The sequence below is a fragment of the Boleophthalmus pectinirostris genome, unplaced genomic scaffold, assembly GCF_026225935.1.
Source record: "Boleophthalmus pectinirostris isolate CB_2022bp ecotype Guang Dong unplaced genomic scaffold, ASM2622593v1 HiC_scaffold_13, whole genome shotgun sequence".
NCBI classification, from domain to species: domain Eukaryota; kingdom Metazoa; phylum Chordata; class Actinopteri; order Gobiiformes; family Gobiidae; genus Boleophthalmus; species Boleophthalmus pectinirostris.
In genome coordinates, this window is record NW_026571036.1 from 21,711,601 (window position 1) to 21,735,940 (window position 24,340).

At 37.3% G+C, this 24,340-nt stretch overlaps 2 protein-coding genes across 3 annotated transcripts in view; both read left to right on the top strand.

The window, feature by feature from the left end:
• Nucleotides 1-4,137, top strand: part of enpp1 (ectonucleotide pyrophosphatase/phosphodiesterase 1) — a 42,578-nt gene extending 38,441 nt beyond the window's left edge. For both annotated transcript variants that reach the window (XM_020923696.2, XM_055149257.1), the window contains 3 exons: nucleotides 49-181; nucleotides 897-1,041; nucleotides 2,247-4,137. In XM_020923696.2, coding sequence (XP_020779355.2) covers nucleotides 49-181; nucleotides 897-1,041; nucleotides 2,247-2,399 — 431 coding nt within the window. In that variant the 3' untranslated portion in view covers nucleotides 2,400-4,137. The remainder of the gene's footprint in view (nucleotides 1-48; nucleotides 182-896; nucleotides 1,042-2,246) is intronic.
• A 4,234-nt stretch (nucleotides 4,138-8,371) lies between these two features.
• On the top strand, nucleotides 8,372-10,805 carry si:dkey-1j5.4 (leucine-rich repeat and transmembrane domain-containing protein 2). Its single transcript, XM_055149268.1, has 4 exons — nucleotides 8,372-8,451; nucleotides 8,918-9,038; nucleotides 9,700-9,835; nucleotides 10,621-10,805. The coding sequence occupies exons 1-4, from the start codon at nucleotides 8,372-8,374 to the stop codon at nucleotides 10,803-10,805; spliced, it is 522 nt and encodes a 173-aa protein (XP_055005243.1).
• The last annotated feature ends 13,535 nt before the right edge of the window (nucleotides 10,806-24,340 follow it).

Sequence of the window (24,340 nt, forward strand, 5' to 3'; positions counted from 1 at the left end):
CTAATCATGTTACTATTACTGCTGTTACATGCACCTTTATCTTTACAGCCATATGGGACTACTTCCATACCATCCTGCTCCCGAAATATTCCCAGCATCTGAACGGAGTCAACGTCATAAGTGGGCCCATATTTGACGAAGACTACAATGGAAATGTAGATAAACCTAAACCAGTTGTAGAGTAAGTCTCACTTTCTTTTATGTAAGGAATACTGGTAGAAACCGAAAGAAATGGAAAGAAGTGGACTAAGCGAGAGTGCCATCACCCATAGTGCTCATGGTTACAGAGGCGAACTTGGAGCTCTGTATTATGATTATGATTTTGTTAATGGACAAAATAGCTGAAAAAACGCCAGGATCATGTAGAGCTGGTTAATACGAACATTTAAGTCCCAAATGACAGGGCTCACAGCAGTTACAGAGAGAGGGGCCTGCATGCGAACTTCCTATTTTGAATGCAGCGGCACATTGTCCATTTATGTTTACAGTCTATGGTAAAAGCTGACATATGGCTATTAATGAGAAAACTATATTGCATTGTCCCTGTCAAATAAATAAATACTCAGAATTTTTCTTGGGATCAATAAAATATCTATTTATCTAAACAAATGAAAAATCACTTTATCTTTACGTTTAGATTATAGACTGAATTGAAATTACTTAATTCCGCTCTTAAAAATGTCACTATTGTTTGTTTGTTTATTTATTTTACTGTTGCATTCTGAATAATCAAGAATATCGATTAACCGCACAAGTTGACACCCCTAATGGTGTGAAGCCAAATGTTTGTTGAGGTGGTTGTTTCTCTGTTAATCTTATGAATCCAAGATTAACAGCACAGTTTTCATGTCAAAGCAGGCAGAATTTATTTTGATTCGACTGTTTTTCTTTTTAAGTTCACAGGCACCAACGCCAACGCACTTTTTCCTGATCCTGACAAGTTGTGGGAACTCCAGTCTGAGTCCAGGCTCCTGCTCTGGCCCTCTCAGAGTCCAGTCCTTCATCCTGCCCCATAGACCCGACTATAAAGAGAACTGTGCCGTGAGTATACTGCAGTACATTAGTGACATGATTAATTACTTATACATACTTACTATAACTTGTAAGAGAATGTAACTAATTTATCTTCCACGTATATCTCAGTTTGACATTGACACACGAAAGCTATATTTACACCATGATCTTCCCCTGGCACACCATTGGCATACCATTATGTAAATTGTGGCATATTGCTGACTAACTGGCCTTCATAGTCTCACAACACTTGCTTTATAAACCTCCTCCTCTGGAAGCATAGTCAAAGGGGCTTGAACACTCAAAGATCATACTAGGTTCTCTTTTTGAAATCATACTATGTCGACGTTTCAATCCCCCCGGGCCCATAGTATTGATGGTAAATAAACTTCTCCTGCGTAAGACATCCAGTTGGTCTCGTCTTTTACTTCCACCCTTTCTTGGACATGCTGAAAACTTTGACAACATAACTTACATTACTTAGAAAAAGGTAATTGGGTATAAAAAAGAACTCAAATTACTCTAAACACAAGATATACAATAGTTTTATGCTATAAATATGGCCCATCTCCAAATAATGTTCAGACACAAAATGCAAAATTCCAATTATCAGTATTCAGACACTTCAAACACTTTAAAAAAGTTTTTGAAGATAAAGACACAGATGTGAGTCAAATGGGGAACCTAAAGATGTATTATTTAGTATTATTTAGAAGGAATAGTACTTATAGTAATTTGCAGGGATGGTACAAGATCTCGTGCCACAAGAGGCAAAATTGCTACAAGATTGTGCCCACATGAAAAAAATTACCTCTTGAGATTTTTTTGTTTGTGTTTACATTTAGAGTGGACAAAAAAGGGTTACTTTTTAGTGAGTTACATCTCTTATAGTTCCAAAAAGCAGTATTAGAATGAAAACCAAAATTATGATATCAAATAAAAAAAATGTGGGACCAAAATTGGAAGCTGAATTGTAAAATGTATATATTAGGAACTGAGTTAAAATCTTGTCTTGTCTTGTTCTTGTGAAACCAATCTCCTTTTTCATCTCGTCCTGTACCATCCCTAGTAATTTGTAGTTTTAAGTATATTTTCAAAAGTAGAATTTTCAAACAAGAGTAAAGTAACAGTTTTTTGTTTTTTTTTACTGAAAACTAGAAAATAAAACACACAAAGGATCCTTAGTCCAGTTTATTAACATGATTTTCTGTGTTTTTTCCTTGTGTCCACAGTTGGATCAGGTAGAGGTCTGGGCGGAGAAGTGGATGAAGTTCCACACAGCCAGAGTCCGAGATATAGAGCTTCTCACTGGACTGAGCTTTTACCACGACAGATTATCAGTGGAAGAGACGCTACAGCTCAAAACATTTCTACAGACTGCATAAGATCACAGCAATAGTAATACAGAAAACAGAGACACTCAACCAGCTGTAATCCAAAGAAGCCATGTTGGTGTTTATTTCTTTATGGACGTTTGTGGACCAAGAGGAGATTTTTCAACTAATACTCACAACTTCAGTTAAGATGTAATATGCCGATTTGTTAAACAACCAACAGGGAGCAGTGTTTTTGCAAAAAGAAAAAAAACATCTGTTGTTCATGTTTGTACTGTAGTATTTGACAGTATTGAAAATTCAGGTGAGCCAGGTCGAAACTATAAGACTAAACCAGGGATAAACTTAAATGGAAAACTGTATCTGTTCAGGACTAAAGAAGAATCAGGTCTCTCTTTTTTAGTTATAGAAATCAAATGGTTTTTAAGCAATTCTACGTATTATGTCTTCTGCAATATCCGTCCAGGTTTGAAATGTAAATGTAAAAAGGGGCTAAAGCCATACAGCGTTTTGTGATATTTTGGTGGAAAAAAATATGCTGGAAACCAAAGAGGTTCTAATCAACTGAGAGGTTTCTGAACCATTACAGAGACATGTCTTGAATTGTTTAATGCTTTGTTTTCCTTCAAATTAATTCGTTTTCTAACAACATAAAAACCCATAGGAGCCTAGATGCATTCTGAAGACTCACCACAAGATGTCACCATTCCTCCTATGTGGTCTGTTATATGCAGGATCCTAATAATTTTCTCTTTGTTGATTTTAAGACGTCGCTGCAAATGCACATTCCATTCTGATAGTGATAGTGATTCTGATAGTGGCCCCTTAAATTCCTCACTGTGGGATTTATGGGTTGTATTCAGGAAGACTTAATTGTGTGAGATTGAGAGCAAGCTACAGGAGCAGGGACGAATCTGCTCTTAAATTCCAAAACAAATAGAACATATCTGTAATGAAATATGTCTTAAAGAGCCCATTTTACGTTATTTTCTGATCTATTTCACAATGTTGTTTCCTCATCAAAGCATACCTGGCGTTGTGTTTTGTTTCATTCACAAACCCTATCGTTCTTTCACATTGTGATGTCATGTGGTAATACAGGAATTGCTCCATTGTGTTTCTTAATCCCAGGTCTGAAATCATCTAAATTACAAATGTATGGCATGTAAAATCTTTAAACTGAACAAAAGGTAAAAGGTAGCTGTTAACATGAAAACTGCATGTGTGACATAAAGAAAACACAACTCGAGGTATGATTTTGAGGAGGTTACAAAGTGATAACATCGCTCAAAGCTCACAAGAGGTAATTTTTCTTAATGTAGGACCCTTAAATATTTCTAATTATATTTAATGTTATGCACACGGATAATCAACATAAAGATAACATTAGCATTATGTACACTATGAATATTACTGTATAAACATAGAGATTCATACTGCTGCCTCCTCTCCATCTCAGATTTCATATTCTGGTCAAAACATTCCTCTGATATCTACCGACAATGTCCATCCCAAACACTGCCTCAAATATGAAAGACTTTTTACTGTCCTTGTCAGATCTTCGCAGCGTGTTAATAATAATGCTTTATGTGTAAAACACCACTGTGTATGTTTATAATCTGTACATTTCTGGGAATTTCTTTAATGTGATTGAGTGAAAGTAGCCATTTTATGACAATAATGGTTCATTTTTATACAATTAATTTGTGTATTAGCGGGTTGTTGTCGTTCACATTTTTACAGATTGTCAGAAATGGCAGCTATGAACATAAAGTTTTTACTAAAAACAGCCTTGTTTTGTTTGCTGATTTATACATAACATGTCATGAAATATGAATCTGTGCTGTTTTATTTTTGATAGTGATTTGTGCTATGTTCAAAAGACAAAATACATGGTTGCATTGTAGTGATAGTGGTTAGTAGGGAATGGTGCAAGAGCTCGTGCCACAAGACAGAGGTGGGACCAAGTCGTCTCAAGTCTTTGACCTCAAGTCCGAGTCAAGTCCCAAGTAAAATACAGGCAAGTCCAAGTCAAGTCTTGAGTCACTGGCCCATAAGTCCAAGTCAAGTACACGTCTTCTACTTTGAACTTCGAGTCATTTCAAGTCTTTAAACCAAAGTACCAATTTATATGAATTTGAGGATAAACTGTAATTTTACTTGCACTAAAGTCATAGTATATTTATATATGAGTATTTACTGAGTATGTAAGAGTTGTAGAAATGTTATTTTTTTCCTTTTTAAATGTTTTGACAAGATCTTGGTGTGAATCATTACGGTCAGAATAAAAAGAATTCAGATTTGAAAGTGCTTCTCAAATCACAAGTCACAAGCCTCAAGTCCGAGTCAAGTTCCAAGTCACTGACCTTCAAGTCCAAGTCGAGTCCCAAGTCTTAGTCCAGTTTACCAAGTCAAGTCTCAGGTCCTAAAAATAGTCACTCAAATCTGACGTGAGTGCAAGTCACGACTAGCAAGTCCCAACTCTGCCACACAAAATTGCAAAGATCTTGCACACAAGAGAAAAATGATCATGTGAGATGTTTGTAAGAGATACATCTCTTACAGTTCCAAAGAAGCAGTATTAGAATGGAAACAAAACTAAGAAATGAAATAAATAACAAATTGTGAAGGAAAAATCTGAACCTAAACCATGAAATTTAGATATTAGGAATTATGTTAAAATCTCGTCTTGTTTCATTCTTGTGGTCCCATTCTCTTATCTCATCTCATCTTGTAGAAATTTTGTCTCCTCTCATCCAAGAGGGTCCCCCGCTTTGACATATCCATTTGGCGTTTGTATTTGAGTACATTTCCTTTGCTCATTCCACTTTCCCATACAGCACCAGAAGAATAGGGTAGATAGGTTTCTACTCTACTGGAGGGGTAATGTTCTGTGCAACTCCAGTTATCAGATCGCAAAAGAATACTGTCCGCACTGTTGACCGCTGGTATAAAAAGTGGATAAAAGATGCTACATTTCTATGGGGCCTGTGAGACGGCTGGAATCATGGCCCTGTGAATTTCACACTTAGTTTTGATGTCTGCAGAGGCGGATCTGTGTCACTACGTGGATACACACTGCTGAATCTGAGACATCTCTGCAGAGTTCGATTAAGGTGGCGCTCCATGTGCTGCCGTATAACAAAAGTCCTACAGGAGGAGGAGTGCAATAAAGTGGATTTCCATTGAGGCATTTTTACCGTTATGGTGAGTTCCATCTTTATATCTCTTAAAAACAAAATAAACAAAATAGACTCAGCTTAGAACTTAAAATTTAAAGTCCTTATCCAATATATGATACTATGAAAACAAAATATGAACAAAATATTACATAAATTACTAAACTGTGAACAACAAATTTAAGAGTTAATTTGTGAGAACAGGTAAGAGCCATTTTTAAAAAGTGATCAGAGGTTTGCAGTTTAATCACTGTACAGAAAAGTTTTAAAAAGTCAAAATGTATTTATCTAAATATTATTCCATCCTTACTTGAGCAAATCCACTGTACATTATTGCCACTTATAATATCTGTGGAAAACAGTAACAAAAAGAAAAATGTTTGCCTTTTTTTTTCAACCAGAGATCTGTTTTTGCAATTGAACTCTTCAAAAAAAAAAAAAAAAAAAAAGTTCAAAAATAAATACATATTTTTTTTTATGAAAGTATAAATTCTTTTTCAGGGTATGTAAATTGTGGTAGTGAATATTTTATTAAAGGGTAAAGGTCTGATATTACACAAAACTGACTGAGTGAAAAATGACTCTCTTTGAGCTTTTAGTCATGTTAGAATGCTGTTACCTCCTCAAAAACATGTCTGGAGTCTGGAGAGACTGTGTTTTGTTTCATTCACACATGTTCGAGTAACCCTTCATGCTTGAGTACATGTCCAAAGTGCTCAAAGTCTAAAAAAGGAAGCAGTAGTTTTCAAGTTAACAGCTACCTTTTACTTTTTGTTCAGTATAGATTGGCAGTTCTAGGCTGAAATGATCCAAATGATGAGTGTTTTCTGTTTGAGAGAAGGACTCAGCCTAAATATGCAAGGTTTGTGTGTTAAACATGTTTGAATGAAACAAAGCACAACTTCAGGTATGTTTGTGATGAGAGCAGCATTATAACAGATGAGAAAATAGCAGATGGGCCATTTAATTGTCACAGATAAAACTGAAAGTGTCTTCTGAAGCCTCTCTCCTCCATCTCAGAAACATGCAGCTCTTGCTCCATGTGGTCCTGGGGCTGCTGTGGCTCACACAATCTGTGGGGGCCTGTCCCGGCTCCTGTAAATGTTCCAAGAAGTCCAGCCCCGAAAAGTCAGAGGTCAACTGTCACAAAAGAGGCCTCCTCACCTTCCCCTCCAACCTGCCCCCCGATACCTGGAACCTCAAACTGGGTGAGTGATAGCAACAAGACATTTTTGAAAATGTACCTTGTGAAAATGCTGGACTATGTTGTAAACTTGTGTACTCAGGGGAGAATGGCATAACAGATCTGAAGGCTGCTCTTCTGAAAACTGTTCCCAAAATTGAAAGCTTAAATTTGGAGCGGAATGCCATCAAATCCATCCATCCACAGGCGTTCACCGGAGCAAAGGAACTGATGCTGTTAAAACTGTACGGCAATCACATCAGCACACTGCCCCCACGAGGGCTCCAGGTAACAGCTCACACTTATGCATGGTCACATGGAGAACAACTGGGCCTCCTGAAACTCATTTATATTTGTTTGGGATTACCATCAAACATCTTCACAAGTCTCTCTGTATTATCTTGTAGCCAAACTTAACTGATAAGACTAATATTTTAGATGCTAGCATTAAAATAAATCTTCACAAATGGTAAAATAAAACTGGATTTGAGGTCTCGCTCTCCCTAAAGGTGCACTATGCATCTGTCGTCACCGTGGAAACAGGTGTTGCATTACCTATAATATGGAGTCAAAACTACATGTTTTTAATTGCTCAAAAATGCCTTAAAAATAGAAATTCTTACTGTGAGCATCGCCTCTTCAAAGGTCTGGCCTTTAACTTGGTCTGATGGCAAAATCTGTGTGTGTTTTTGGAGATAGATACATGTAATGTCATATTGTGGAACATTCTAGACCAGGGGTCATCAAACTAAGGCTCGCAGGCCATCTCTGGCCCACAATGCCCCTTTGTCCCCTAGCACTTGAACTGGTCCTATGATGTGTTCCTCAAAAGTTGTCATGGCCTATTTTTTAAATTACTTTTTGGTAAATAATAACATGTCTGCATCTTGTATTTTGCTGATTTTTCAGAAAAAAATATATTTATATTAAATATTCATATTTAAATAATTATATGGCATATTTACATTTGCTGCTAAATTTGCAGCCACATTTTCATCACCTGACAAGCTCGAGATCAAACAGTGACAGTCAACACGTGCAGAGTTCTGTAGTGCAGTTAAAGACAGCAAAACAGCTTGTGTTAAAGTACGAAAAGTTGACAGAGAGTGCAGAGTTTTCAATACAGCCGAGAACAGTGGACAACTGATTATTTTTTTGTTCAGTGTAAGGACAGTGCAGTTTGTCTGATATGTAAAGAAAGTGTGGCTGTTTTCAAAGAATATAATCTGTGTGGTCACTACAAAATCCGCCACAAAGAGTAAGCTGACCTGCGAGGGTAAACGAGAGAAGATAGGATTCGGCGGATGAAAGGCGGACTGGCTGTTCAACAGCATGTATTCCTTCATTGGCCCACCTGACCCCGGCCCCCCATCACAGTCAGGAGCGATAATGTGGCCCCTAGAGAAAAACATTTGGTGACTCCGTAGTTTTGGACAAATCAATGATTAAAGCACTGAATGAATGACTGAATCCTTGTGTCACAGGAACTGCGTAACCTTCGCTTCCTGATGCTGGGGCAGAATGAGATTGGGGCTCTGAGGCCGGACATGTTTGTGGGTCTGAGGAACCTGTCAGAGCTGGATCTGCCTCTGAACGCACTCTCCAAACTCACTCCAAACGCCTTCAAACCGCTCATCGTGCTCAAAGTCCTCGATCTGTCCATGAACCGGATCACCACCATCTCTCCAAAGGCCTTCACTGGACTCAGGCAGCTGCTCTTCCTCAACCTGGACAACAACAGGTACAGAGACAGATAAGGTCTTATGGTGATACAAGATTAAACTGGATTGTAGTAAAAAAAATAAAAAATAAAAAAATAGACCCATGCTCTTTACCAACACATCAACATCAGAGGGAGTTTTTTTTTTTTTTTGTTTTTTTCAAAAGTTTGTGATTTCACCAAGTTCTTTTATAAAATCTCTCTATAAACAATTGTTCTCTTTTGAAAATGTGTCACGTTTTCTACTTACTTTATTAATTACAGTGTGTGGACTGGGACAATACTGAAAAAAATATGTTTTTATTGCACTGAAATATATTCATCTTTTGGAAACACAAAGAGTATATTTCAAGCTGTGAGCAGTTGTTTCGATTCTCATCTGTTTTTGCAAATGAACTATAAATGACAACAGCCATTCAATGTCTAATGGATTCTTAGCTTTTCAGTTTTTCTTTCTTTCTTTTCTTTTTTTGTTTTTCCCCCATAGCATAAAGAGTCTTCCTGTTGGAGTGTTCAAACCTCTACGCGCTCTAGAGATGTTGGTCTTGGACAATAATCTTCTGACCACACTGGAGACCACGGTTTTGGATGGACTCGTCAATCTCCAGGTCAATAACATAGCTGCGTTTTTTTTTTTTTGTTTGTTTGTTTTTTGGCATATTCTCTGTCAGTCAGGACTCGACATTAACTGGACAGATGCTGTTTTCATTTTCATTTTGCCTTCAAATTCAGTCCCACAAGTCACTTTGAACACTGCAAATTTCTCTGATGAGGCCAAGATTTTAAAACTTGTATCAGGTTATTCATCTTCATCTTCAGATTTATTATCTACTTACTAGTTCTGAAAAGGCTTGATTCTAGTCTAGAAGTAGTTTATTTTAAGATAACTTGTAAAGTAAAATGATCATGCTGCATGGACAAATACTATTTTTAAGTCATTTTCAAATAGATTTAACTGTTTATATTTCAAATGTTGGCTAAGCTTGTTTGCAGTGTATAAACTGTATGCATAGTCATCCTAACTTTAAATTATTCTTAATTCCAATTCCAAATTATAAACCAAAACCATTAAAAGTAACTTTCAAAAAAGACTACAGTGGCCAGTAAGCAAAGAATGTTAAGCCTTACTTCCATTGTTGAACACTGAGAAACTGTAAGATAATCTCAAATAAAAAATAATATAAATAAGGCAATTATGATTATTATTTTCACCCATTTTTAATCAGATCTATATTGTGCCCCTCATGCTAAAACACCAAATTGTTCCAGGAGCTGTACTTGAGGAACAATGAGCTGGAGACTCTTCCTCCAGACTTACTCAGGAGCACCCCTCTGCTCTCTCAGTTGGCCCTCAGCGGGAACAAACTCAAGACTCTGGAGGGGAAACTGTTTGCCCCCCTGACAGGTACGAACTCACACAACTACTGCAAATCACGTCTGAGCCTTTTGTGGAAGCTGCATTTACTTTTTATGTCTCTGAAGGACAGGAAATGAGCAGATTTCTTTCAAAACACATCATTATCTGCAGCATGTTTTGGATGCTGATCAGTATTCTATAACTATTGATCAGAATCCAGAATATGATTGACATTAGTTCAATAATAAAAACAGATATCCCAGTTTATAAAAGTGTTCAAAGAAAAAAAAAGTTTAGTTAAAAGTGCATTATGTAACTTTTAAGTCACTTTTGATTATCTCCATGGAGATGTTATACCTTTGAATGAAATGTTCCCAAGTATGGCATTAAACAAAACTATCTTGCATTCACTCAACTGTGTTTGACTGACAAAAAATACCTTGAAAAATATGCATCGGGGACGCCTCTCCACAGATCTTACCTGTAAAACATAAGTGGGCATTATTTTGCTTGTCTTCAATGAGATAGAAGTTTAATGCCATACTGTGGGACATTCCAAGCAAATCATAACATCACTATTGAGACAAGAACGTAGCACACCTCCCACTAGAAAACATATTGCACCTTTAAAGTGAAACTCTCATCGCATTAAAATATATTTGTTTATTGAAAACCCTGATACACAAATAATTATTTTCAAGCATTTTTCTTTAAACTGCTCTTACAACTGAACTCTTAAAATAAGAATACATTTTACTTAACATCATATATTCTAACATTTAATCTCTAACATTTGAGAGTATTTTTCTTTCAACCCTGTTTTTTGTGTGCAGACATGAAGAAGCTCCACCTCCATGATAACCCGTGGCACTGTGACTGTCACATCCGCTCCCTGGTGCAGTATTTGAGCCAAACCCAGAGCTCTGTGTCCCCCTCTCTGCGCTGCGTGAGTCCTCAGCAGCTCCACGGAAAGACCATCAGCACTTTGAGAGACGACCAGACCGTGTGTCCTGCCTGAAAATAACTCTGCAAAGTATATGACACTGTTACATTTAACAGTCGATGTTTTGTGCTTATATGTGCAAGGTTAAAAAAAAAAGATACCCAGATTATTAATAAAGCTAGAATCCAAACTAGATGTTCATTTGTTCAAGTATTGGACATATCTAGTACAGACAAAATGACACAAAACTGCAGATTTCCAGAAGAGTTGTAGAATGGTTTTAATTTATAATTCAACTAACATAAAACCACATGGGATTAAAGATACTTGTATAAGTCGAAACATTCATTAGTATAACATTAGTATTACCAGTGTGGTTTTATTATAGTATTACTTGTATATCACTTGTGAATTTAATAACATAAATGAATATTATTTTCTCTATTTGGTTCTGGTTGGCAAACACTAAATGCATGACTGAAATGTCTAACTCCCTGATAGGCAACGTGAAGTGCCTTGCCTAAGGACAGTTATACAACCACAGCTGACCCACAGTGGTGCCTGGTATTTCCAAGGGTAAACTGAGGAAAGTCTTGGTTCTTGTGAGAAGTTAAATTAATCAAAATACAAGCAGGCAATGGCTTTATTTATCAAATGATGTTAAACCTAATGTAAGGCAGATCATGTAAGAGTCAGCGGGACTGTTTTTACAAGTGATTCATTCCCAAACATAAGAGATGCTCCTATAACTAACAACTGAAACAAAAAGACACGAAACTGAAACATAACATGTTCAGATCGTATTTATTGCAGCACATTTGTTGAAGTGTGTGTGTAAAATCCGAAAGCATGTGCTGTGACTAGTGTTTAAACTGAATGACAGTGGATCTCTGTGTGAGTCTCTGTGTGCGAGCCAGCAGCAGAACAGTGTTAAACCACACTTCTGCTCATGCTTACTCATGCCCTCGACATCACCGCAGTCAACAGTTCACAATGATAACGCATGTTCTGGAGGTTCAAATCAGAAAGTTGAACTATGTAACTTTTCTGGTACCAGTCCAGCAGCTTTTTTTTTTTTTTTTTTTTGCATTCTAGTGTAAACGAAACTGGACCTTACATTTATTAAGTTTGTATAGTTTTATAACTCAAACTACCCAGAAAAGCAGACATTCTGACTGTCAGCTGTGTTGCCTCTCCACAGATATGACCTGTAACAATCTGGTTTGGTCTCCATGAAGATAGAAATGTTTACTGTGAAACATTCCAGACAAAGGTAATAACACCTCATCACAGAGAAAGGCACTGGACGAACCCTCCTCCAGAAAAGTCATGTCATGGCGTGAAAAATCTCCAGGCAAAGGGACGACATCACCACGGAGGCGGTCTCTCCACCCCAAAAGTTAAACAGTGCACTTAAATGTCTGTCAAAACAAACCAAAAACAAAAAAGGGGAAAGAAAAAAACTGTTCAGGCCAAACATACCTAATGTTTAAGCAGCGTTGAATTGATGTGAAAGTGCACTAAAGTGATTGTTTGACAGTTTGACAGGGATCACTTTCACACCAAATAGGTTTTAGTGTTTGGCAGAGAAGCATAAATCACACTTGAATGTCAAAACTGAGCAACTCCTTTGCAGTTCTCCAAAGCCCCAGAGGTCACACCAGTGTATTTGCTGTGATGTTGATGAATAATGACAGACACAGGCCAAAATGTGTGCCCAGGCTTTCCATATCCATAACAAATAATTAGCTTTGCTGAGGTTTAGTGTTATGATATCAATTCCATGCTATATATATTTTCTCTAATAAAATACATTTTATTGGCTGAAGTTAAGTACCTCAGTAAGACGCTTATAGCTCCTAATCCACTTGCTGTTTAATACATTCTCAGTCTTATTTGGAAGCAGCTTAGATAGAAATAAATAATATGTCTCAAAATATTATAAAACAGTACCATTATCAGTTTTTTCAGATTTTTTTTTTTTTTTTAATATGACCACTTACAATATGCCGTTTGTGTTCCACCCTCTTTTTTTTCCCACTATATGACCTTATATGTAAACACACATGTATCCTGACATATATACTGGATTAACTGGAATAACGGTTGTGGTAATTCATACATGTACAACGTGTCAACTAGGGCTGGGTATCATTAAGAAGTTGCCAATACGATACATGACTCGATACATAGAACGCGATACGAAACATATCTCGATAGAGTGCACTTTCGATTTGATTCGACATATTTCAAAACGATTCGATACAGTTTAATAAAAAATAAAAGCTAAATCATGGTGATACTAAAAGTCTGTTAAACCACTTCTTGTACAAAGTGAATATGAAAAAAAAAAACATTTTACTCATCAAAACTGTGAAAATGTCAAATGTGTTGCATTCCTTCCACTAAACAAGCAACAAAACTGTCACTCTGTAACAAAATAATTGAGTAAAATACACCAAAAAATACTCTTGGTGATACACTGATAAAGCAGTCCACGATATCGATACTGTATCATCACATTAAACGATACGATATATCGATATTTTGATATTTTTGCACACCCCCTAGTGTCAACATTTACTTAAAGGCTCACTGCGCAACTTTTCTTTTTTTTTTTCTTTTCCACTACCGACTTGTTTCCATGGAGATGTTATTGCTTTTCCTGGAATATTCCATGGTATGACACAAAACCTTTCCATCTAGCATTCATTCACTTTTGTTTCTATTGCTCAAAAATACAATAATTCTTTCTTTGAACAGCGCGACTCTCCACAGATCTCCACAGAATTGTAATGACAGCGTGATTGTGATTAAGGCGTAGTGCTGTAATCATCGGAACATAGACAAAGCAATAACACTTCCATGGAGACAAGCAGGTGGCGGACCCTCCACTAGAAATGTTACACAGTGCACCTTTAAGCTCCAGTATTAAGTCGCTGTGATGCATCCAAAATGAACACTTCTATTCTTGACTGAATCGGAGCTTGCTGATTATCTCGCTATTGCCGCGGAAACTAATTCATCATAGGTCGGGCTGATTAATTCCTGTAGTGGCATCCAGGCGGTGATAACAGAGAAGAAGAGGAGGAACGTTATCTGCTGAAGCTCCAGGCCCAGTGACACACCAGCCCCCAGCACAGTGTGTGCACCTACAGCGTCTATGTGAGTACAGTGGAGCAGATGGGACAAACTGCTCTCTTCTTCAAAGCAATGTCCTTGAATGATCTTCCTGTGCGCGTCCCTGTTGTGCTAATCTGACTTTCGGGAGCTGTTAAATTGAAGAGGTGAAGGTAGTTAAAAGTAGTCTGGCAGAAACACTGAGGTTTTTAGTTTGTTTTTAAAAGTCCTGTACATGATGTTTCCAGTCTATTTGAGGTCATTTGTCTCGCCCCAGGACATTTCGCGTAAAATGAGCTCTTGAGGTAAAAAAATTTATGTTGTGTGACGTCTGCATGTAATTATGAAGTGTTTTATTGTCTGATAATCTGGAAGTGCACGTTAGCATGCTACTTAACATTGCTTGTTTCTATGGATATGTCTTTCTCTGCCAGGAATGTTCCACAGTATGACATTAAGCAGCTCTACTTTACATTTATTCAATTACAGGTGGTTTTATAGCTCAAAAATACTGAAAAAACAGGGTTGCAGCTCCACAGATCTGAAGTGTAACTTGGTCTGGTTTGGGCTCCATGATGATAGAAAGGTTTAATACCAAACTGTGAAACATTCCAGACAAAGCAATAACATCTCCATGGAGAAAAGCATTTGATGGACCCTTCACCAGAAAAGTTACACAATGCACCTTTAATCATTAAATTAAATGAGCTATGTTATGTTTTTGACCTGCAGAAAGCCTTGCACACACACTTACAGTAGAGGGGAAATATGACTCCCAATTTTGAGCATAGTGACCAAAAAGACATTGCATTCTCATTGTGAGGCACCACCACAGAGAATGAATGAGCCACTGGTTAGGACCACTGGCAGTATTCATCAGCAAATCCAAAATGCCCTAAAAGGCAAAAGACCTGTAGATTATCTCTGAATATAAAATATGAAATACAATTGCAAAAATTAGTAACTAGTTAGTTTTAAAATCCTTTTTTAAAACTGTAGCACCTACTAAAACAATCGTAGCAGATGTACCTAACTATGACAAGCAATCTTGCAATCTACTCACTTTATTTTTTGTCCGATTTCTGCTTGAGTTGTCTCCATCTGTCCTGCCTCTGCACGCTCCTGTTACTGCCCCCTGTAGTGGAAAGTAGAAGGCACCACTTAACCTGCCCCATGCTGGTCTGGCATCTGTGTTTGTGTATTTATTTTCTTTTCACTCCAGGAGGTTGAAATGAGCTTTCTTAACTGAGTTTTACAAAACAAGAAAAAAAAAAAAAAAAAACTCTTGGTATTAATTATCATAATGTTGTTTGCTGCGGTGTGGAATCAAAGTAAGAGCAATTTAACATTTAACATTTTCCCAACTCAAAATAGGTAACTATGAAATACTAATAATAAATGATGAAAAGTTTTCTTTTTTGTGCTTGAACTCAGCTGAATCTCTGTGATTTTATCTTTGTGACTCAGTTACATGAAGTTGGAATTTGTAATCAGACCCGTCCTTGTGGTGGGGAGAAACACTCACAACCACAGGGAATGTTAGCAAAGACATGATGCAATATACTTCTCACCACAGCCAAACAGATCAAGTTTGAGCCGCAAATAGCTTTTTGGATAATGAGGACTTGAATTTGATGGATATCCCAACCTTAAGCCTAGTTGTGACTTTTTGGCATGGTTATACTACTCTGAAGGCAGTTTTAAAAAAACCAAAAACAAAAAAACTAAACAAAACAAAAAAATGAATTATTGCCATGATAAATGACTATAAACAGTGGGAGTTTTTCTTCAGGTCCACTTGAAAGGAGCAGATCTGCAGGTGCAGAAGGTGAAGTGACACCTGACTCAAAGCCTGCAGCTGCTGACGGCGCACTCTGCCACGTCCATTTGGGTTCATCCACTGATGCTTCTTTTGCTCTCTATCGCTTCAGCTTTAAAGCGTGTGACCAGGACGGAGGTGGTCTGGGCTCTATAGTCAGGAAAGAATAAAGATACTAGTGCACATGGTAGTCTAAATTAATCTGACTCCTCATGCTAATGTCTGGAAGGACCAAGAAGCCTGATATTATAGCCACAGTCATCTTTTAGCCAAAAAATACTCTTAATGAAATACATGTTTTTGTTTTGTTTTTTTCTGTTTTTTTTTAAACCAACTCATATATATATATATATATATATATATATATATATATATATATATATATATATATATATATATATATATATATATATATATATATATATATATTTTATTTTTTTTTCTCTCCCTATATATATATATATATATATATATATATATATATATATATATATATATATATATATATATATATATATATATATATATATATATATATATATATATATAAATTCCTAAAAAAAAAAAAGTTTTTTTTTTTTTCATTTTACATCAGCAACAGTGAAAGAAAAAAAGTTTTTTTTTTTTTTTTTTTGTGAGTTGGTGCAAACAAACACACACACACACACACACACACACACACACACACACACACACACACACACTTAGAAAATAGAGCCCAAATGACCTTCCTCTTTTTTTTTCTTACCTCTCAGGGCTTCCGTATAATTGCACTAAAAAGCTTAAAAAACATGTGTTCTTACTCTGAGCAGGTTTACATCTCCAGAAACAGGACTATATGGCTTTGAGGAGCGCCTTCTCTTGTTTGTTTCCATATGTTCTTCCTTAATCTATAATATTCAACAGTATGGCACACAACGTATCTATCTCTGTGGAGAATGCTATGGTTTAAACTTCAGTGTAAACCATAGCACACACCAAAGTTAGTGTTCCTTAAAGTAAGGCCTATTCAATTATAGGCACTTTCATTCCTCAAAAGATCTGACCTGTCACATTTAAGCACCTCTTTTGTATGTGTCCCACCTGCAGACAATATAGGGCTCCCGGATGTGCAGGCGAGTACACTTTATAAACTAGTGTGTGATGCTGCTGTGAAGTAAAGGACACACACGAGCGGGAATTTCGTGTGTGTGAGTGAGTGAACATGTGTGTGTGTGTGTTTAATGCCACAGTGTAGAAGGTCAGCACGGCGTGGAGAGGAAGTCAACGTGGAAATGAGCTCTCCCACAGACAACCTGCATCTGCTCCCAACCTGCCCCCCACAACCTACCCCCCACAACCTGCCCCATTCACCAGGGTCAGTCATAACAGCTGCTACTGTAGTCTACAAGCACAAGGAAAATCCATTCGGGAGGTGTTTTTTTTAATCCATGTCCTTCAAAGATGTGGACCCTTTTCGATCTTTAAACTTCCACTGTACAGAACTGAGCTGTAAGGCAGACATAGACTTTCATTTATAGTGTGCCAAACAAATTAACCACCAGAGGGAGATCTTCTAGAAGCCTAATCACGAGTTCTCCTATCTCTTATTTAAAGTAGGCTATACACTGTTGAAAACTCATGTTTTTGTCCTTTAAAGAGCCAATATTTCACTATTTTGTTATCTATATTATACAGTCTTCATCAAAAACAGACCTGGAGTGGTATTTTGTTTCATTCACACATGTTTAACTCACAAATCCTGGATATTGTGCTTGTGTAGTTTCTGAGTAACAAAAGTAGCCTAAGGTAAGATGTTTTTAACCGTCCCTGAAATGATAATAGAGTTGACAAAAGTGGTTTCAAAGACATTTCAAAGACACAGTCAGAGAGTGTGTATCAATATGACAAAGTGCTTCTGGGCAGTGCAGGTTATCACTGCTCTAAGTCAAAGCTCATACACACAATGCACACAAACCTGGAGCTGGAGCCAATTCATAGAAAGCTTCAATGACTCCTGCCAAAAGAGTGGAATATTTTTGGCTGTGTTTGTGAAGGGGGCATCGCGAAAAGCCTGTGTTATTTGTGAGGCTGAAGTGGCCATCTTTCATCCTCCCATTTTGGCAGAGAACTGCTTCTTAACTGTGCCAGATAATTTATAGCAGGCCCTGGTCTGGTCATACAACTAGGCTGCAAAAGGCTCCCAGAAAGTTTAGCACAGACATGTTAAAGCATTAAAATATGATCCTCAAATTATAGAAAAAATAAATCAAAAGAGTAATGTAATCAAGTATTTAAAAGAAGATGTAGCTATGTACTGTGTATCTGTTATGGTGAAGGATTGCCACCAGCTTGTATTGCTGAGCCTGGAATTTTCCACAGTATTGTGCTAAACTTATTTATCTCCATGGGAACCAGCAGGTGATGTTATAGGTAAGTTATAGGTCAGATCTCTGGAGAGGTGACTCAGCCCATTGTGAGAATGCATGTTTTTCAAGGATTTTTTATTAATTAATTGATGTATTTAAACAATAAAACACCTGTAATTGAATAAGGACAGGGTAGAGAATAACTTTCATACCATGCTGTGGAACATCTGAGGCTAAGCAAGATCCCTCAAAAGTTATATATTACAATATGGAACTTATAATGAAAGATGGGTTTTAAAGTTATACTCACAGGCCAAGTTGAAAGTTCATTTTTTAAATGTTTTATTTCATAAACAATATCTAAATGTAAATGTGCTGGGCACATACACAATAAGGATCAAAACAGGTTCTTGGGACAGAGAAGATGTCTATAACTTAGATTTCATTCAGAAAAATAAAGAATTGGGACTTGCACCACTCTGCTGCTATTACAGGTGGTGCAAGGAATAAAATACAGTATTTAAATATAGTTTTCAGCAACCAGAGGTTTTAAGAAATTATGACAATTCAAGTTACTGATTTCCAGGATAACTCAAATGCTCAGTAGAATAAACAGACTTTGCTAAGTGCTGCCAATCTGTAAGTGTTGTGTCCACACTGAAGCTGGTGGAGCTCACGTTGGTTTAAAGAAGCATGCTACAGTCTTCAATTTGGTAATTCTAGGTCCTCCTTCTTGACGTTCCTTTCCGTAGAAGAAAAAAAAAAAGACTAAAACATGATGGCAAGTCCACATTAGTTCACATAAAGCAAAAATAAATAACATCTTTAAATATGAATGAAGACATTTGGTCCATTTTTTCTATAAAAGATTCATACTGCTTCCCTGTGTCAAAAGGGGATTGACAGTTCTGAATATTGGAAGACCTTTACCTTTACCGTAGAATAATAAATAACCCAATATTGCCGGTACAGTGCAAGATCAAAGATACTATTTGTGCAAAGAATGTGCTTGTCTAGAAAATCATCACCAGGTTTTGTTTTGGAAATCTGTAGTTTTAGAAAAGTCTGTCACAATGAAATGACACAAGGACAACAACAGTGAGGCATTTCCTGTATGATTCTACTGAGGTCAGCCCTGCAGACGAACTCCTCATCACATGGACAATACAGAATGGTTGCCCGTATAAATGCACTATGTCTGGCATCATCACAGGTTACAGCTTACCTCAAGTATTTGTGGAGAATTATTAAGTGTAAGTCATAAACATGAGTAAATCAACCTCATTATTGATAACAGCACATGTGATAATGTGATAAATATAACGTTTGTGATGTCAGTCCATGTCAGAGGGAAGGCCACACCTGCAGTAGATCATACCACCAGCCCCATTTCCACCAAGTCATAAGAAATATGGCTCATTTGGAAGTCTTCTACAGAGTCCACAGGGTTTGAGCTGTTGCTGCAGAAGTTCCCTCTTTATCTCACATGTGTGTAGCATGAGCAGAGTCACACTCACAATAAGCATGATTATTTAGAGATAAACATGTCTCAGGTGTTGCCAGAGTCTTTTTCTATATTTCTCTCCATTGGTGTCTGGTCTGACTTCTGTCAGAAGTGAAACATACCTGCTGCTTAGAACTGAATGTGTCAATAACATCGTGATGTATCTGACACCGGTGTCAACCTTGTTCAGAGCAAATTAGAGCTTCCAACACACAATTCACTGGACATAGCCATTACCTGCATCATCAATATTCACTTTGTTACAAGAGTTTGACAGGGCAACTCAAATGCTACAGCAGACGTGGGGGAAGCGTATAGTTCCCAATAATGACAGGGGACATCTGGACAGGAATCCTCAAAGAAAAGAGGTTATTTATAAAATCCTCAAAGCAAGATTAGAAATCTTCAGTTACCATACAATTTTAGCTTTGTGGAAATGGGACTGAAGTACAGAATGCCTTTTTTAAAGAATACACAAAAATGTTCACATCACAAAGCCATTCATATCTATATAATATCTATGTTAAGAAAAATCCACAGACTGGGGAGTCAGTCATGTGTCAGGGTGGGAGGTGGTCCAGAACGCCCCTCACATCAGTTGGATCCCTCTGTACAGTGTGCTCCATGCGGCCGGTCTCGCTGAAGCTACAGGAGGCGAGGCGCGGCAGGAGGGTGGGTGGGGCTTGAGCAGTGGGGGGCGGGACTTGTGCGATCGGGCAGTGCTTCACCGAAACTGTGCCTGAGACAAACTGTGCAAACGCTACCGTGTGCTCCCCGGCTCTGCTACTGGCTCCAGAGCACTGTGCCAGAGTGAGTGGTACTAACCAGGCAGTGATGATCAAGTCTGATACAGTCTCCAGACCCATTACAAACTGTTCTTCAGTTCCTATGTACAGCGGAGCAGCCGAGAGGGACCTCAGACCAGATCAGTGCAATGTTTTTGAGCTGGTCTCTACATTGAGACTACTGCAGTTTGATTGGCTCGGAGGTGTCGTCTCCTGCTTGCTGATTGGTCAGTTGTTATGATGAGGTAACCAAGGCGTAGACCATACTGCAAGAATACAAGAACAAACAAAGGAGTCAATAGACCGCCATAGCATGGTGAAAGCTGTCAAAATGTGCCATGGTGTTTTCTGTGTAGATTTAACTGTTTCTCACCCCCATTGCTAATAGAATGCTGATCTGAGCTAAAAAATATATAAAAAAATTATTGTGAGCCAAGGCTGCTTATGTTTGCTTTTCTATACACTACAGCTGTCAAAACAAATTAAATATTTCATAGTAACCTTTTCCAATTAAATTATGTTGGTTTAAATGCATAATGTTTTAAATGTGTTCTAATTCAAAGCTGTCTACATAAAAATGCTTAAAAAATAAAAACATGTCCTAAAATGTAAACATGTTTTCAATTCATCTTGCGTCTTCACTTCAAATTGATCATTTTACATTTTTAGGCTTTTACCAAGGCCTAAAAATCTAAGAACAATCGTCCTTCCTGGCATGTTTAAACCTTTAGTTGGGAAGAAAAAGAAGCACCAGTGAAAATGCAAAATAAAAAGTCAAGCTGATGACCCATGTGAGGCAATGAGCATGTGCAGAATGAGCGGCTAGCACAGATCAGGAGGCTCCGAGTCCAGGGTCTCCATCAAAACAAGACAGCTGTAAATTCTTAAAACTGCATTCTATATAATTATTCTTTTTTAAACAAAATGTTGTGAGATAAACAGACTGATTTTAGCATAATGCATTAGTTTTTGTAAATTGTACCTTTATGTTCATATATATTAGGAATTGTCAATATTCAGCAATGGAATACCACAAGGCTCAGTACTTGGACCAATACTATTCCCATAATATATTGTCATATTTGGACAAGTACATGGTGTTATTGTACTGTTAAACAAATGCCAGAATAAACAAAGGAAACCTGGATACAAAAACCTGGATGAAAGTAACAGAAATTGAAATTTGAAAGGAGAGACATGTTTCCAGGTAAAGCTAACAATGACATTAATCTATAAAAACAGTTCAATTGCTTGTTTATACACACAAACTAGAAATAATACCACTGGAATCTCTGGATTTTTAAATAAAATAAATATCCTGACAATTAGACATAGTGCTTTGTTATTTACATAATCTGTATCACTCCTCTTGTTAAACCTAACCACGTAATATTAATATTTAATTGCCAGGCCAGAGGGGGGCGCTCTCAGCATGACCCCAGAATGTGTGAAGAACAGCAGGCAACCAATCACAGCTGTCGTTAAGACCCATCTCAGGTGCCACACAAATTATTCAATTCAACCATTCATATTTAATGAGTGCAGAGGGCAGGCATGGTACAACGAATGGTAGCCAGAAGTTGAAAACATTACAATAACTGTTTTATATTACAAGTTTGACAAACAGTGGAATATAAAACCATTATTCTTTCACTTGATTTTGATATGCTAATTCTGCCACAACTACCCTAGGACTAACTGACAAAAAGTGGCTGCCAATCCATACCAACTAGCCTGATTCATCAGTCGGTTTCACTTCATGGAAACTGTCTGACCTCGCAGCATTAGGATTTGTTCGGTCGACGGTAGGCTACTTTTTATTTAACCAATCGCTGCTATTTGGTCGTGACTTTCTACGTAATGCGCTAAAACGCTCAGTGGTGTACAAGTAATTGCCGGCACAAGAGCAAAGAAAGTAGAGAGTGAATATGTCTGTCAACGATCATTGCTGTTTCTGCGAGGTGAACTTGTGAATTAAAGGTGCAATAAAAAATGCAAAGTTTGTATTTGACAAAGGAAATCCAAAGGAGGATAGTGTCTGCAGTTTGCATCTCGGGTTTGTTCAACTCTTCGATGATTGTCCGGTGTGCGGTCTACAACTAGACCAAACCATCTAGTGTATTCCGATTCCTGACCTAGTCGCTGGAGACAAATGAAATTGAGTGGAGGCACTAGGTGATGTAAGTCTGGCTACATGCCAACAGCCTCTCTCACAAACCACATTCAAAAGTCATACAATTGCAATAGGGTTTTGGCAACTGACTAATAATTTATCATGTAATCAAAGCCTAAAATGAGAGCAAGTGTGTTGGCGTGTTAGCTTGTGTAATTTAATTTAACAGTTTATATTTGATTTTAGTTATTGATTGAATTGTCCAGAAAAAAAGAGTATAAAACGGTGGACCAAGCTTCCAGCACAAGTCAGTATTATGGTCTGCTCTAAAGACACAGTACTTTAGTTTTAGGGCAGTGCATCACCATGTCTCTCAGCGCTCCACACTTCAGCATCTAGAGCATGTTGCTATGACGACAGTGTCAGTGGAGGAGAGGCTGTGAGCACAGACCTGTGACCATTAGAAGGTAAATGAGTCTCCAACGACACAGTGTTACAGTTAATGAGCGGACATCACAGTGCTCTAATGAGACCCCCACTGGAGGACTTCTTATGCTGCACACACACTAAAGGTTATCAAGGTGAAATCCTCTGCATTATTGAATACAGAAGAGGAGTGTAATAAAAGTTGTATTGTGAAAATCCTCTTGTTTTTTTCATCTGTAACTCAGTGTTAACAGTTGGCACATAACCATAAGGGTTCAAATTGTGGATCTCAGAGCAATTCTTGTTGGCCCTCAAGCATCCTGCTGAATTGGCCCAAATGCAAATTGCAATAGGCTTTGTGCACTGTAGCACAATTGAGAAAAAGCACATAAACAGTGTGAATTAGGTGCATGCTTTTTAACAGGAGGAAAGTCTCATCAGTCCTTTGTGTGTAAATGCAAGTCATCTTAAATCTAAAATCTACTGAAAAGTGAAAATTGTCCATCACTTCATCCTTTGTTTGCGTCATTTGAATTTGAGGTTGAGGTAATCACAAACACAAGTACAAGTTAAAACACAGCACACATTTCAGAGCATGCCAAGGTATGGTTTGGAACACAAGGTTACAGTCTGAACAATTGCTCAGAGACAGAGGGGGTGGGGACAGTGCCGGGGTTGTGGGGAACACAGCCTGGTTATAACAATGACAAATAGTTTAGGTTTTTTTTACATATTCAAATTCCTCAAACCAAATTGGCAACATTATTTTGCTCTTAAATTAAAATAATCGATCAATCTTCTATACTTATAATCACAAGTTACTCCAGCACCTCTTTTTAATGTTGAGGAACAGAAGTCCTACCTGAAGCTCCTTAAATTAAAGATTGTATTTAATACTTCCAATGAATTATTATGAAAATCACAAGGACCTATATTACGCAAAATGGACTCTTGTGAGCTTTTAACCATATTATAATGTTGCTTCATCAAAAACACGCCTAGAGTTGTTTCATTCACACATGAGTAACTCTTTATTATATGGAACATAATTTGTTCCATTAGATTTGAATTTTAAATACCACTGAATTTCTCACGTTGAATATTTTAAGTATGAAAAAAGATGTTTGAATGATATTTATTTTGAATTTTAGTTGGTGAAATTTTAAGTGTACATTTCAATATGTTTCTAATTCAAAATAAAAATAAAAAATACACAATATACATTTTCAAGCCCTCAAATTCAACAGTCAAAATTCAGAATCAATCGATCCTGTGTGAATGAGGAGGACAGAGCCTCTTTCCTATTGGCCGTTCTCATCTGTGGGTGGAGTTTACACTTAAAAAATAAAAGAGATGAGGTTTTGATGAGGTGAAATCTGACCAATTAGATCGCTTCACTGCACCATTTCCTGTTTGTTACCAAGTAAGATCCCATCACTTTGGATCGATTGCTTCTGCCTTGGCATCTTGGATTTTTGCTGCGATTTTTTCACTG